The sequence below is a fragment of the Bremia lactucae genome, linkage group LG12, assembly GCF_004359215.1.
Source record: "Bremia lactucae strain SF5 linkage group LG12, whole genome shotgun sequence".
Classification (NCBI taxonomy): domain Eukaryota; phylum Oomycota; class Peronosporomycetes; order Peronosporales; family Peronosporaceae; genus Bremia; species Bremia lactucae.
In genome coordinates, this window is record NC_090621.1 from 2,599,406 (window position 1) to 2,613,725 (window position 14,320).

General features: G+C 46.1%; 8 protein-coding genes across 8 annotated transcripts; all 8 read left to right on the forward strand.

Annotated features, from left to right (window-relative positions):
* Positions 1-5,014: 5,014 nt before the first annotated feature.
* CCR75_008905 (uncharacterized protein) lies at positions 5,015-5,746 on the forward strand (the record flags this gene model as incomplete). Its single annotated transcript, XM_067966952.1, has 1 exon — positions 5,015-5,746. The coding sequence occupies one exon, from the start codon at positions 5,015-5,017 to the stop codon at positions 5,744-5,746; it is 732 nt and encodes a 243-aa protein (XP_067820605.1).
* A 960-nt stretch (positions 5,747-6,706) lies between these two features.
* On the forward strand, positions 6,707-7,264 carry CCR75_008906 (uncharacterized protein; the record flags this gene model as incomplete). The annotated part of the gene is made up of 1 exon (XM_067966953.1): positions 6,707-7,264. One exon carries the CDS (start codon positions 6,707-6,709, stop codon positions 7,262-7,264), a length of 558 nt encoding a protein of 185 aa, XP_067820602.1.
* Positions 7,265-7,266: 2 nt separating this feature from the next.
* CCR75_008907 (uncharacterized protein) lies at positions 7,267-7,983 on the forward strand (the record flags this gene model as incomplete). Its single annotated transcript, XM_067966954.1, has 1 exon — positions 7,267-7,983. The coding sequence occupies one exon, from the start codon at positions 7,267-7,269 to the stop codon at positions 7,981-7,983; it is 717 nt and encodes a 238-aa protein (XP_067820603.1).
* A 300-nt stretch (positions 7,984-8,283) lies between these two features.
* CCR75_008908 (uncharacterized protein) lies at positions 8,284-8,466 on the forward strand (the record flags this gene model as incomplete). The annotated part of the gene is made up of 1 exon (XM_067966955.1): positions 8,284-8,466. One exon carries the CDS (start codon positions 8,284-8,286, stop codon positions 8,464-8,466), a length of 183 nt encoding a protein of 60 aa, XP_067820606.1.
* Positions 8,467-8,581: 115 nt separating this feature from the next.
* On the forward strand, positions 8,582-8,884 carry CCR75_008909 (uncharacterized protein; the record flags this gene model as incomplete). The annotated part of the gene is made up of 1 exon (XM_067966956.1): positions 8,582-8,884. The coding sequence occupies one exon, from the start codon at positions 8,582-8,584 to the stop codon at positions 8,882-8,884; it is 303 nt and encodes a 100-aa protein (XP_067820607.1).
* Positions 8,885-11,185: 2,301 nt separating this feature from the next.
* CCR75_008910 (uncharacterized protein) lies at positions 11,186-11,545 on the forward strand (the record flags this gene model as incomplete). Its single annotated transcript, XM_067966957.1, has 1 exon — positions 11,186-11,545. One exon carries the CDS (start codon positions 11,186-11,188, stop codon positions 11,543-11,545), a length of 360 nt encoding a protein of 119 aa, XP_067820812.1.
* Positions 11,546-11,724: 179 nt separating this feature from the next.
* On the forward strand, positions 11,725-12,188 carry CCR75_008911 (uncharacterized protein; the record flags this gene model as incomplete). Its single annotated transcript, XM_067966958.1, has 2 exons — positions 11,725-11,959; positions 11,992-12,188. 2 exons carry the CDS (start codon positions 11,725-11,727, stop codon positions 12,186-12,188), a joined length of 432 nt encoding a protein of 143 aa, XP_067820811.1.
* Positions 12,189-12,271: 83 nt separating this feature from the next.
* On the forward strand, positions 12,272-12,544 carry CCR75_008912 (uncharacterized protein; the record flags this gene model as incomplete). Its single annotated transcript, XM_067966959.1, has 1 exon — positions 12,272-12,544. The coding sequence occupies one exon, from the start codon at positions 12,272-12,274 to the stop codon at positions 12,542-12,544; it is 273 nt and encodes a 90-aa protein (XP_067820813.1).
* Between the last annotated feature and the right edge of the window lie 1,776 nt (positions 12,545-14,320).

Below are 14,320 nucleotides of genomic sequence, written 5' to 3' on the forward strand. Positions count from 1 at the left end.
AGAGGTTGCTTCTGTCTTCGTATTATCAACGGATTATCATTTGCCAGAAGCAGTGTGCCCCAAAAAGCTGACGTCTTGACGCGCAAACTTGCCCTTGCCGATGTGAGCGAATAGAGTTTCCTTGCATAATGCGTCGAACACGATAGCAAGATGTCCAAGATGCTCGTCATGCGAGACAAAAAAGATGCATATATCATCCAAATACACCACAACGAATGGGAACTTATTAAAAGGAACACGCATTAAGCGCGATTAAATGCCAGGTATTACAGCAAGGCCAATCGAAGCAACGCACCACTGATACGTCTCACTTAATGTACGAAACGCAGTGTACTTTTTGTTATTCTGATGGATACGCATTTGATGGTACCCTTAAGCTAAGTCAATGACTGTGTAATAGCTCATACCTTGCATCTTATCGGATAAATCATCGGCTCGGGGCAAATGTATTTTAGGGACGACTGACTTTGAGTTGACGTAACGAAAGTCAATCACCCAACGGAGCAAAATGTTCGCGTTTCCGGATCGAATCCATTCCGAACGAGATACACTCGTACCGGTTGTTGGGTCCATTTTAGGAATGCCAAAGATGTTTGATGCCCAAGGTGAGTCGGAAAGCTCGATTGATCCGCGTGAAAGGTTCTCATCGACGACATTCTGTAGAGCCTTTTGTACAACTTGTGAAAGTTGAAACGGCGGACGATTACTCGGTTGCGCACCAGGTTGCATATTGAATTCAAACTCAACCGACCGATGAGAGGCAATGAATTCGGTAACTTTTCCGGAAATACATCTTTATAGGAATCGAGTAAAGCCTTTTACCGTTGTTCCCAAAGTTTTGTAGATTCTGACTCCTTATAAATTTTGACACGATAGACTTCTTCGTATTGTGATGTCTTCAATCTCCTTGAAAAGTCAGCAGAGGAAATAATGACCGGTTCAAAACCTCATCCCGTTGTTTGTCACACTATTGAACGAAACTTGATGAGTACGCCAATTTATGATTGGCTCGTGCGCATTAATCCAAGGCTTACCCAAAATTACATCATGGAAATTGCTCATTGGCCACTCAATGACCGGAACGACAGAAAATTGATTTCCATCAAAGGAGATATTTGCGACTCCTTTCTTCACCTACTTTATTGGTGGTATTAGTGCCGTCGAAACGAGTGACTTGAATCGCAACTTCAGACGTGACGCGTTGCAGCAACCCCGGCTTCACCACATTGCATGTGGTGCCAGAATTAAGCACTATGTTAACAGCACGATCGTCAAGATGACCCTTTTGACGATCATATCTTTTCCCGTGAAGGAAGCAAAGTCAGCTTCACTTAGTGCGGTGATAGCTTTATTTGACACAGTCGCGATGGTTTCTTCTTCGAATGACTCACTCACGAAATAGTTGACATTTGCACGATCGCGACGATATCCGTTGCCGCGACTATTTTGCTGGTTCCTTCGCTTGCAACACTGCTGGATCGTTTGGTCCAGTTCTACGCAGTATGCACACTTTGACTATTTGGATGTCTGTTATGGACGCGAGAAGACCTATGAAATGGTCGAGCATTGTCGATTTTCATCAGCTCTGGCTGATTGTTAATTTTTTGGCCACATTTGGTGAACCAGGACGAGGGGTTGTACCGGTATAGTGATTTTAATCAACCGAATGTGCGCGTTCAAAGTCGAGCGCCACAGTAATAGCCTCCGACAGTGTGGTTCCCCGTCGGTATTGAACTTTCTTGCGTTCTTGTTACTAATTCTCGTTGAAAATAGATAATTTGGTCTATTTCAGTCATGTCCCCAACTTGCAAAATAATGTGCCAAAATTTCGCAATGTAGTCCATTAAGCCTTTGCAATTGGCTTGTCTTAGCCGATGCAGGTCGTTTGGAAGACGTTGTTGTCGATCCGCAGAACGAGTTCCTCTTTACACTGCTAGAAAAACTCGTCGACTGAGTGAATTTCTGATTGATGCAGCAAGAACCATTGTGCTGCTGGTCCCACAATGAACTTCCGAGTACGGCAAATACTTGAGGAGCCATTGCGTCCTCTTTCCACTTCGTACCGCGTGCAATAAAATATTGCTGTACTTGCGCGTAATAAAGTCAAACCGACTCTTCGCTTCTCCCGCTATACATCGGTATTCTTAGCCCGTTCACCTTAAGCCGACCTTCCTTTTGGGAATTACCCAATGATTTGATTAACTCTTGTTGTTGCTGTAGCATATGCATTATTTGCTGCATTAGCTCGATGTTTGAGGGTTGGCCCATAATGAAGAAGGATATGTTCGTAACTTTTGAAAGACTTTGTTGTTCAGTTTATTTAAGTCTCTTATGTTAAACCAAAGATCCTTTAAGATGGTGCGCTCGGCTTCTTCTAAAAGCTTGTCTACTTCGTGTTGCGGAGCTGATAAGGTGGACCCTTGCTTGAGCAGGCAGGCTTTCTCCTTGGTGAGTAGCTTTGCTAAGATCTTTGCAATGCCCCGGGTCTTTTGCAAAGACGCAAGCAGATCGTTCGCAGTCTTTGCAGACTTCTCACCGTGCCTCAAAGAGGAAAGCCTTGCTGCAGTCGAATGGAATCTGAGTATTTGCCGTTCTCTTCTTGCTTAAAGGGCTCAACGACTTACTTTAGCCCTAAGGCGTAATGCGTTAAAGATTCAGCCTTATCCCAGATGGATAAACAGTATTACAGATTTAAGTCGGACCCAACCTCACACAGACTAAGCTACTGTATCTGCCAGGTATACTCTTAGATTTACAGTGGATACCGAAAGCCACACACTCAAAATTGCGCTTCAAAACGAATGGAGCAGTTGACTGCGAGCGGAAGTTCCCACGCTTCAAGCTGGGTGCGAGCGGAATCTCTCTCGCTACAAGCAGTACCAGGCAATCCAACGCAGTGCAGTCCAACGAAGCGCGAACGACGAGAAGCGAGCGAACGGCGAAGAAGCGAGTGGAGCGCGGAGAAGCAAAGAAAGACCAACAACTGCTATCACTTGTCAGGAATGAGGGTAAATTACGACTGAATAAAAATTTAGTCTTACTAACCGATACTTTTGGTATACTCCTTAAGGTATCGCCTATCCTGAATCTAATTCTTACTAAGTATCATCTCTCCTAATTGCGCAAACCTTGTTACTTCTTTTATTATGGCGCATATGTAAAATTGAATTAAAGAAAATGAATGGCTCAAAATATAAATCTAAATGAGTGGTCAAGGGCTTAACGAGTTGACTGGTCCTTACAGAAACGGTTCTGTTAAATTTTATCGCATAGCATCATCTTAATCGACGGTATGGCATCAAATGCTAAGTCAAACAGATTGCTCGGATGCAGCTTTTACATTTTATCACAGTGCTTTCATAAGATCCTTATGTGCTTTTAAAAAACGACCTGATAGGAACTGTTCTAGTAATGGATTAATAACAGTGAGTAGGTGCCACATGCTATCTCTTCAAGTAAGGAGAAAAAAGGCTACCGTTCGAGCAAAGAATCAAAATATTTTGATTTGTGACCGAGATCTCAAAAGCTATGGATAGCATCGATTCTGTCGGCGAACACGTCGTAATGCAGCCACGCTCTACTTAGCACACACCCTAGCACAGCGAGGAAGCGGTTTGCACCTGCTTCTCTTGGGTGGAGTGAGGTAGTTGTGGTGGGCGCGTTAGCGACCTCACCCAACTCACTAAGTACTTTGATTAAGTCTCGTCACGGGAGCGGTAATCCGTCTCTTCGTGCGCACTTGCCAAGTAGGAAGTAGTTTTCAGAGTGATTTTTATTTAATAGAGCTTAATACAAATACCTTTTTTTATCAATTAAGATGTTATCTCTATAGATAACATTTAATATGTATTGCCAGCGTATCTTTCTAGATACCTCGCGTAACGGATGACACTAGGCGTTATCCCTCCTAATGTGAATCCACCCATGTGCATCTCATACACAGGGGTTGGTCACAAATGTGCACCACACCCGAGTGTTGGGTCCAATTATTGAAATTTTGTAGTTGACTATCCCCTTAAGTACTCCAAGTGTAGTTAACGGGGACTGTGTAACATTAGGGCAACTTTAGCCCGTTACAGATTCAGCGAGATACAAATCCAAAATGCAAGCGCAAACTTTTTTGTTCCTTCAAAGGACGTCTGATCCTTCTCATTTAATTATAAAAAGCTCGACACCACCATCATTATGTCCCCAGGTCATGATTACGCTTCGAGAAATGTCGACTTATTGCGTTTGCTTTGATATTATTTTCTTGAATGCTAACGTTGATTGCAAGGCTAAAAACGTTACAGTTCATCGAGAAGTGCAATGAAATGCGCAATAGGGATTCGAATTGCTTGTATTCGTTGAAAGCGAAAGATTTCCGCTTAAAACTAATACCATTTTATTTGTGTATACTACGATACGTGTATGCGACATGTTAAAATGCTGCTTATCTTTTGATTCTGGAAGGCAATAAAAGCAGCAAGAAATCATCGGGATTATATTCGAAGATATTTCCAATTGACATTTTTTTAATTTTTATGTTTATACTATACCATACATGTCTGCGACATGATAAATTGTCGCCATTGTTTGAAGCACATTTGTTTCTGGAAGGCCAATATGTGAGTAATTTTACCTTACTGAATTTATATTACTGGATCTGGCTGCCGTCAGTGAATGTTTATATATAAATCTCAGAATGACTACAAAAGCCTTCTGCTTCTAGAAGGCCAATTTGTAGTTGACTATAAAATTTGCCAAATTGATTATTCGATTAAGAATCTTGCTGGCGTCAGTGACAGGGTTCACTTAAAAATATCAAGATCTCGAAATGACTACACTCAAGTTTTCGCTGCGAAATGTCCCCGATTTCGCTGCACGAAACCCTCCATTCGACAAACTTCTAGAAAAAAACTCCTATTGCGACCAAGAAAAACTGTCAGCCCAGCCCAGCCCAACTCAATTCATTTTCAAAATTGCAACCAAACAAACAAAACACTTTTAAACCTTCGAAGACAATCGAGCCACTATGTTTAACACGTGGGATCTCGTCCGCCCACGCTTCTGGTACCCAATGTCCTCACTGGAGCAGTCCATGATGGACCTGGAGCACATGTACGGACTTATGAGTCACTCGCGCTTCCCTTTCGACATGAATAGCGCGATGCTGGCTGCACCCAGCGCAATGGAAGATGACGATTTCTTCAAAGATCTGCCTGTGCTGGCACGTGAGCAGCAACCCGCGACGCAGCACCGCGAGGAATCCGTGCAGCTTAACGACAAGAAGGCCACGACGAACGATTCGAACCAGTCCAAGAAGGGCAAACCAAGGACCTCAAATCCAAATCAGCAGAATCAGATGGGAAGCCAAAGTCTTGAAAACGACAATCAACGTCGCCGCGCCTTCTCTTCGTACACTTTCAGTAATTCGTCGATTGTGGACAATAATGGCCGACGCGTGACAAGCATGCGTCGCCGCTATGAAGATTCGACAGGTCGTCTGAAAGCTGTCCATGAGCGCCAAGTTGAAGGAAAGAAGCTGCGCACGACGTGGAGTCGTATGACTCCCGATGACAAAGGGCAGCATGAGGCGCTGTGCTCTAGCGGTACACCTGACGAGTTTGAGGCGCTGTGGCAGCAGACACCGTTTGGCGAGGCGCAGAAGAAGACGATTAAAGACCAGCAGACCAACGAACAGCAAAGGCTGGAACAGGACAAACAGTCAAACGCAGAAGCGACGTCGACACCGATGGAGTCGTAAGCATTTTGAGTTGGATGGTGACAGGCTCGGCAGTCTCACTGTTGATCTGACCATTATTGAAGCAGTGGGAAGGATAAATGATCATTGAAAGTATAAGTTTTATTGAATGAATCAATCTAGTAAATGTAAGGAATATTATTGCTCGAATGCTTTAATGACATGATAAGGTTGGATGAGTTATATTTCGATATTGAAATGTTCGTTCAAATTTATCGCACAGCATCATCTAAATTGACGGTATGGTCTCAAGTGCCAAACCTAAAGAGAATGCCCAAATTTGAATCAGTTCGGTGTCAAATGAACTGGTGATTGCGAAGCGAATTGGGCTTCTAGACAAGGACTAAAAGGAACATACTACTAAGGATCAGTTTTCAAAGTGAGTGAATATTGGAATTCCGTCTTACGTCAATTTGAGTGAATTTTAGCCAATCAATCAGGGGAATAAACACCAACGGCTCCCTTTAGAAACAGATATCGAAAATTGATGGTTTATTTTAATTTTATATTTATATTTTAAATATAAATGAAGTATCTCAGTTTACAATCATTTTAATTTTACAAATTCACTTAAAAGTGATCAAGGTCTTTCTTTATCCCAATCCCAGCTCCTAATTAAAAAAAATAAGGCAGAAATATAATAGACTCCGATATTAAATATTTTCGTAAAAAAATATAAGTCGAGGTGTGCGTGAGAATAAGTCAAACTTATAAAGTTTTTGCGCTGGGATCAAGGCCGTGCAGCTTTACGCAATGAACCGGACAGCAAGCGAGAAATTCGAACGAGAACGTTCCCTAATTAGACGGTCTGACGTGCATGACCATGGTGGCGACGACATCGGCGGTGTAGCCACCGACGCTGTCGCAGCAGCCAACGATGCTACTCACCCTACCAAGGCACATAGGGCGGCGGCAGACACTACGAATTCGTCACCTCCACCAGTATCTGCCGACCAAGAGCGAATGGATGACGCTGCTACCGATGAGCTCATGGCATCAGCAGTCGATACGCCTGCATCTGCAGCCGAGTCGCCAACATCGACCATGAAAACAACTGCCGCCCCGGTCTGCGATGTACGTGCACGTACTGAACTTCCCCCTCAAGATGCGGTCTGGACGTCGAGTGACGTCAATCGGCTCAAGGCCACGTTGTCTGGCGACGCGCAGCCCGATATCGCTACACAACGACAAGAACAGCAAAAAAAGCGACCCCTTTACGACGACAACGATCCTCTTGCCGAGCTGTTCGTGTGTGCTGTACGCGAAGCATGTCTCGTGCGTGACGGCGATCAACGCCCAATGACTGCACTAGAGCACCATACTCTCGAAGAGTGGATGTGTGGCAACATTTATTTCCGAGCACCACCGCGCTTTGTCACCGATACGCATGTGCGAGCGGAACAGCCCGCGCTAGTTTACTGCATCGACTGCAGCTTTGTCCTCGGTTGTACGCGCGACTTCCAGCAGGCTTTGCACTCCCCAGAACAACACCCTCGTGGCATTTCTGGGCTGAACTACTAGACATGGCGGGATCTGAGGTCAATCGTCAGAGCGTGCGTGTTCTCTTTGACACACATGAGGGGTTCGAGTGCACGAGCAGCTCGCCAATCGTCGCGTTTGTATTTACAAGCAAATGTGACACACTTCGATGGAAGGACGCCAATTTGGCGTTCGGGCGCCGATCTATCTCGCTGGTGACTGGCGAATCCCTTTGTAGCGGCAACAATTGCTTCGGATACGATGAGCATGCTCGTAGCTTACTGAACCAAGTGCATCTTTTCGGCTTGTTCGGGCTTGGCGCATCTCGTATTCACTCATCGGTGTCGGCAGCCACAAGCTCAAACGTACTCGATGTCGAGCCAGTCGACGGGAAGGGAGACAATTACCACGGCCCACCACGCAAAATTGTTACTTTCGTTTCTACAGAGCGTCTGCAAGAACTACTACGGATCCGCAAGCTGCTTAAGCCTGAATCTATGAAAGCGGCAGTCCACCACGCAAGAGTAAGCAAGAGCGACCCATGCCGATCGTGCCTCAGCTTGCGGCATCTACGCAAGGACTGCAAGGTCAAGGACCCAGTGGTTGCTGCTGCTTGTTGCACTCTCGAGATCGCGATCGTGGCAGCACCAGGAATCAACGTCAACCCAAGGAAGGACAGGAAGGGAACACCCAAAGAACCTAAATGCATGCAATACAAGTCGGCTCTTGAGGTGGCACAACGGCTAAAACAAGAGAAGTAGTCGCACAGAGATGCTGGATATCGCCGCGGGATAGGTCATCGCTGAAGCAGCAGCAACAGAGGCATCAACGCAATGCTGCTAGACAAGTGCAACGAGCCAACGCAGCAGCTGAAGCTCGACGAGAGTCTGAAGCAACAGGGAAAGGTTTGAGCTGCAGTCACAGTAGAGCTACGCGGGCTGCACAAACAGCAAGGGGAAATAACCCGTCAGGCTCGGCAGGGTGTGAACGCCAAGTCGACGCTGGTGACTCAATTGGGTACAGAAACAACAGCCCATCGATACACATCAGCACAGTAAAACATGCAAGTCGAAACATCGGAAATGCAGAGGGCAGAGCCGACAAATGACCTTGATGCGGCTGACGTCAGCTCAAGCGATTATGCAGCGAATGAGTCATCGAGCTACGCCAAAAGAAGCAACAACGAACATCAACCTGCGTGGAGCAGTGCAAAAGCCGAGATTGAAACACTCCAGACAAGATAGCATGCACCACTCGAACAATTGGTGGACACAGTATCAGTGTCATTACTGTCGTCCTAGCAGACGGTCGAGACGAATCTCCGAACGGCTAACCAGCAGATACCAGCAACGACAACGAATGGAGTCTCAATCGAACCTTGTTGCGACACTTTGCATCGTTGACCTCGATCAACACGAGATCGGTGACTCTCCGAGTCACGAGGACGACGGAGAACTCTTATTTCCAATCAAACTTGTCGATACCTTCTATGCTGAGTTACGTGAGACTGGTAGAGATCTAGATGCACCATTCTTTGAGCTGGCCGGGACGACAAACCTGCACAAAGAAACATTGCGGCTCTCTCGAGCTCGCAAAACACCATCAAACGCATCGGCAGCTGTTGCTGCAGCTGCGCCTCCAAATTGTTCGAAACGTATTTGACAAAACAGTAGATCGACCAAGAGGTAGTCCTCGGACCGCCGGAATAGTGTATTCGCGTTTGCATTGATCGACGACAACGACAAAGTAATCAAAAAAAGTGTTTTAGCATAGATCAAGTCGGATGTGACGATCTTAATGCGTCTTCTCGCGCCAATTCCACACCCAGTGGACTTTATCTCGACGCTCAAGGTCGATCACGCTTAAGTGCATTGAGCATGCCGCAAACAGCGTAGCGCAGCTCTCTGTCATCCAACAACATGCGACGAACAAGGCAGTGTCGCTAAAGACCAGCGAACTGTGTACCTCGTGGGCTGTTGAAGCTGCAGCAAAGTTTGGAGTGCCAAGATAGAAGCTAACCTTCTCCATTCAGCGCTGAGGAAGCTCAAGCCAGACCTTTTGCTGACAACAGTGGTCAAACCGGTTAATATCGACGAGTGGGGAGCGCTGAATGCCTTGTGCGTACTTCTTCCTGTGCTTGCTCCGGCCGACACATCGACTGGTATTGTTATGCCACAGACAGTGGCTTCGCTGTACCACTCATCAGACGAGATCCAAGAGGCAGTTGCCGGCATCATCAGTAAGCTAGCGAGAATGTTTTCTGCGATTAGACTTATCGCATAGTACGGCCAAGCGGCAGCACATCAGTACTAAGGGCTCCTCGACAGTCAAATCAATGGCGACTGCCTTGGCAGTAGCTTCTCGATCAAAATCGCGTCGTGCTGTGCTCGATAACTCAATTGGCCTGCTCACAGAAAACGTGCGCGGGTTTCCAAAGGATCAGTGTAGTGCTGATTGGAACTCGCATTTTCGGCAGGAGTACGATCGAGGCAAGCACGACATTGTATTCATGCAATAGACGCAACAAAGCATGTGACTCGGAGAGCTTGGTAGCCTCCCCGTGGCCAACGGGGAGGCTACCAAGCTCTCCGAGTCACATGCTTTGTTGTGGGGATTTAGACCTTGCGAAATAGAGTCGTCAGATCGACGTGGTGGCGTGGTGATGCTGCTGAGCCCATACTCTCGGCTATCTTCGCAGGATAGCAGCAACAACTAGATTAAGCGGGGAAGACTTCCTCGTTGTCAACGTTTACGCACCAATCGCTGACGAAGAGAAGGATCGACTGTTTCGTGACTTGACAGTAAAGTGCCAATGTCATCGAGGATCGGTTAGATTTGGTCGAGACTACAATTGCCCACTTGATCCAGTACTCGATCGCTCACTTCCAGCACGAAAAGGAGCACATCATTCTCCAATGTTGTGCTCTCTCATCTCCAGCTTGCGCCTTGTCGACGTACTGGAAGATGCGATGCACATGCGGTCGCTGAATGTGATACAACCGAGTTTCTTGCAAGCTCGCTCACGTACTTGTACTCACTTCACGACGGGAGACGTGGCAGCTCTCGTCTTGACCGATGGTATGTGAGTTCTACGCATGCTGATTGGGTCCGAGACGTGAGTTCCTTGATCCCGGGCCCTAAATCTGATCCCAAATGTCTTTTAGTACATTATTTTGAATATTTATTTGAAACATAAATTTAGATGAAATTACTTCTGAAATATAAAATTAAAAAAATGTTTTCTTTTAATAAAACAATAATAGAATTATATTTTAATTCATATTATTTTTAATAATTTTAAACTTTATTATTGAAATCTCAGATATATTTTTTAGTTAAATTAATAAACTAATTAAAGAAAAAAGATGTTTTCACTTAATATCTATTTTGACAAGAAAAAACCATATGTATTGCATTGTTTATTCATGTCTTAGCAAATATGTCAATTTGGGGATCAAGAAGCTTCGTTGGTAAAATTCTGATATTAACCGATGTTTTTGAGGACTAGTTGTAATATTTTTTCACCTCCTTTTTCACTTAGAATATTATTTAGAGACCTTAGCGCTCAATCGGGACCTTTGAAGGACACCCATAAAAGAAGATTTCCCTTTCAGCGTTTCTTCGAGATTTCTTATAAAGAATTAATAAAGAGTGTCGTCACCGTCAACGACCGTCCACGTCCTCCGACAGAGAACTGTTTGCCGAGTCCTTGTCCAGGTGACGGGCCAGGTAAAGCAGATAGTACAATTGGAATTTGAAAAGCTGCGCAACACAGTCGAGGCCAATGCACAAGTTCCCCTAGCTGACGAGACCGTTGCACAAAAAAACCATGCTGAGCTGTGGGACGCTTGAAAGAACGAAACTCGAAAGAAGATAGCAGTCGCAATAGCAAAAGCTTGACATGGGATGACATTGAGTTGTCGACAATGTCTTCAGCGTTTACAGACGCGTCTAACAGCAAGCATGCAGACCGAAGGAACGCTCGAGACACCCGTCCGTGCGAGGATCGCAGCGCAGCGTAGTACCAGACAGCGGACGACACGACAGTGGTTGTTGCGTAAGCACAGCAATGCACCTAGAGAATCCTCGAAGCGCTTCTTCGCTCGAGTATCTACAAATTTCTCGGATAACACTGTCGTATCTCTCGATAGTGTGGCCTTGCATGGCCTAAATCGATCGCGAGATCTTGCGGAGGCGACGGCAAATGACTGGAAAGCTATTGTTCAGGGTGACAGGGACGCACGATCAGCGTCAGGTAGTTTACTTTCGAGCTTGATCTGCCCTCGAACTGTTGACGACGCTAGCCTTGCTCGCCTTATTTAAGAGGAAGAGGTTTTGTTTGCGATCAGACACTGCAAACGTGGCAAAGCTCTTGGCCCAGAGAATTTTGCAACTCCTTGTATAGGGATCACGCCACCGGACTGGCACCGGTGCTTACGATTCTTTTCGCTTGATGGTCAACATGTGCTGTCGTGCCGAAGTCGTTTGGAGAAACCAAAGCGATGTGCATCAAGACGTTCGTGGCCGCGGTGAGTCTTCTTACCTACCGTCCAATGTCGCTTTTAAACAGCGACTACAATGTGTTTACCAAACTGTACGAACGCCGGCTGTGGCCACTTCTTTCCTGCATCAATAGTGAAGCTCAAATCAGGTCTATTCATGGCCGTAACATCGCGTCGGCACTTGATCTTTACAAGGTAGCAGGAATCACCGCAAAACGAGTCGTGAAATGCGAAGGTTCGTCTCATTGCTTCTCGACTTTGTTAAAGCGTACGACACGGTGTTGCGCCCGTTAATCGCGGCCTCGTTGCGGTGGCATGGCTTCGAAAGCACCTTCGTCGGTATCATCGACTCACTGCATATGGCAACACTCTCTGTTGCCAAGCGCAGACAGTTTGGACCGCTCTGCTTCACTTCGTGTCCAACTTCTCAGCGCTTCGCCGGCCAGCTGCATGGGGCTCGCTAAGTGCTTACTCAAGAGATGCACACCGACACCACGACTAGAGTCTGGGTGTCAGTGGGACTGTACTTACCACCTTCGATACGACCATGTGCCTGGGATCGGTTAAAGTGAACTCGATGACAGCGTGTGACCATACTGGATCGAAGTCAGTTGGCAAATTCGTTTCCTTTGGAAGCCACCCACCTCTTACGCGGTTAATCACGCTTTGGCAAGGCGATCAGCGCTGGCGTCCGACTCGCAATGCGTTCAAAAAATGCGTTGCGCTCGAGCGCGAAACAGATGGTTCAAGGCTGCAAGATCGACGGATGCAAGCGCCTCGACATTTGCTTGTCACAAGCGGCTGTGATCTCGTCGATTAAATGTCACACCATTGCATTCAGGCTACTCTTCCTCATGTCGCTCAGACGCTCTACCGACTCAAGAGCAACAGGTTCATGCTGTGGAATCGTGCAGCTGCAAACACATCTTTTTTGCATCCAAAGTGCTCAATTATCGTACATGCACCAGCTTCAAACGTCTTGTGACATGTCCAGCACCGCAAAAGCACATTTCACGACTTTGTCAGTGCTGGTCTTCATTTGGTTTCTGTCTTGGTGACGACACACGACTCTCGATCTTTGCAATGGAACTGCACGAGCTGCCGCGGTTGGCGTGGTCAGCTTTCCAAGCTCAGCTGCAAAGTGCAAATTCGAGAGAACGCTCGCTCCAGCTCGTTCTCCGCACTTAACGAGGTCAGGCGCTTCGCTGTTGCATTAATGTTTCACTCGTTGTGGCGCGAGCGACTACGCAGAATCGAAGACCTCAACATCACTGAAGCTACTCATTAAGCAATAGCGCAGTCCGACATGCGCATAGCTTTGTCGAGACTACGCGATACGCTGTTACGCGGCTCTGCAACACCAGCCGGAACGACATCACGAGATGTGAAGACGACAATTATCGCAGTTCTATTCCGAGCCTCCACTCCTCCTAAGTTCTACAGAATTCGCGTCGAACACCAACACAACACCATCTACGCCCTTTTTATCATTGGGTGCAGCAGAGGCAATTCGGGACCCGGAGGTTTCGGCTCCGTTATCGTACGGATCCCCACCAGCTTGCATTCAGCATAGGTGATTTGGATCGCAAGCATGGCTTACGGCATAAAAACGACGGCAAACAATCTGGCCAAGTACTGGGGTTTACTACATGGACTACGACACGCAGTCGTAAATGAACCACACCCGGGTGGGTCCAATTACTTTATTTGAGTAATTGACCATCCCCTTAAGTATACCAAGTATACTTCACGGAAACTGTGTAACATTAGGGCAACTTTATCCCATTACAAGTAATATGTTTTTCTTAGTAATGTGAGGTATATTGCTGCTCTTTCTGAGCTCCTTCCAATCGCTGGAACCTTCTCTAGTGGCTCGCTATCGCAAGTACTCGCTCTCTCCTACAGTGGCGTGTACTTGTGTTGCTGTGGCTGCTAAGAGCCGGTAGTGGGGCCTTCAACCAGTGGTTGACGTCGTTTGACATGTGTTGTTTGACTGCTTCGGCAAGATGTCTGTTGCTAGACAAGTTGAACTTAGACGAGGTGCACATGTCCATGGCCGCTAGCTGCAAAATCCGCATCTTGTTATTGTCGCGGTAGTGGTATGACCAACTGATCACTCCAGCTTCGTCCGTAAGTTTTTGCACATCATTAAACATCACTTCCAAGTGCTTCTTCATCGACTGTCGATATGCGCACATCTGTGAGATGATCATCTCCATTGTGACCAACCCTTGTGTATGTGATGCACATAGGTCATTCACATTAGGAGAGATGACGGCTAGTGTAACGGGGCACTACGACTTGTACTGTTTCAGTACAAGTCCACTTCACACTGCTTCAGTTGTGAGTGGTGCCTTCCGTTAGATGACGTACACTGTACGTATAGAGGAAGACTTCTCTTAAGACAAGTTAACTTAAGAGGGTAAAATGAAAACTGTATTAATATAGTTAAGTGTCTCTTAATCTATCTTTGTAAATGCTGACTTAACTATAAACTAATACTAAACATGTAAATGAATTCTTATCTATCTTATCTTGTAACTCTCTTTGATTACTTCTACAGCTGATTAGTCTGCGGAATAAATAGACATAATGG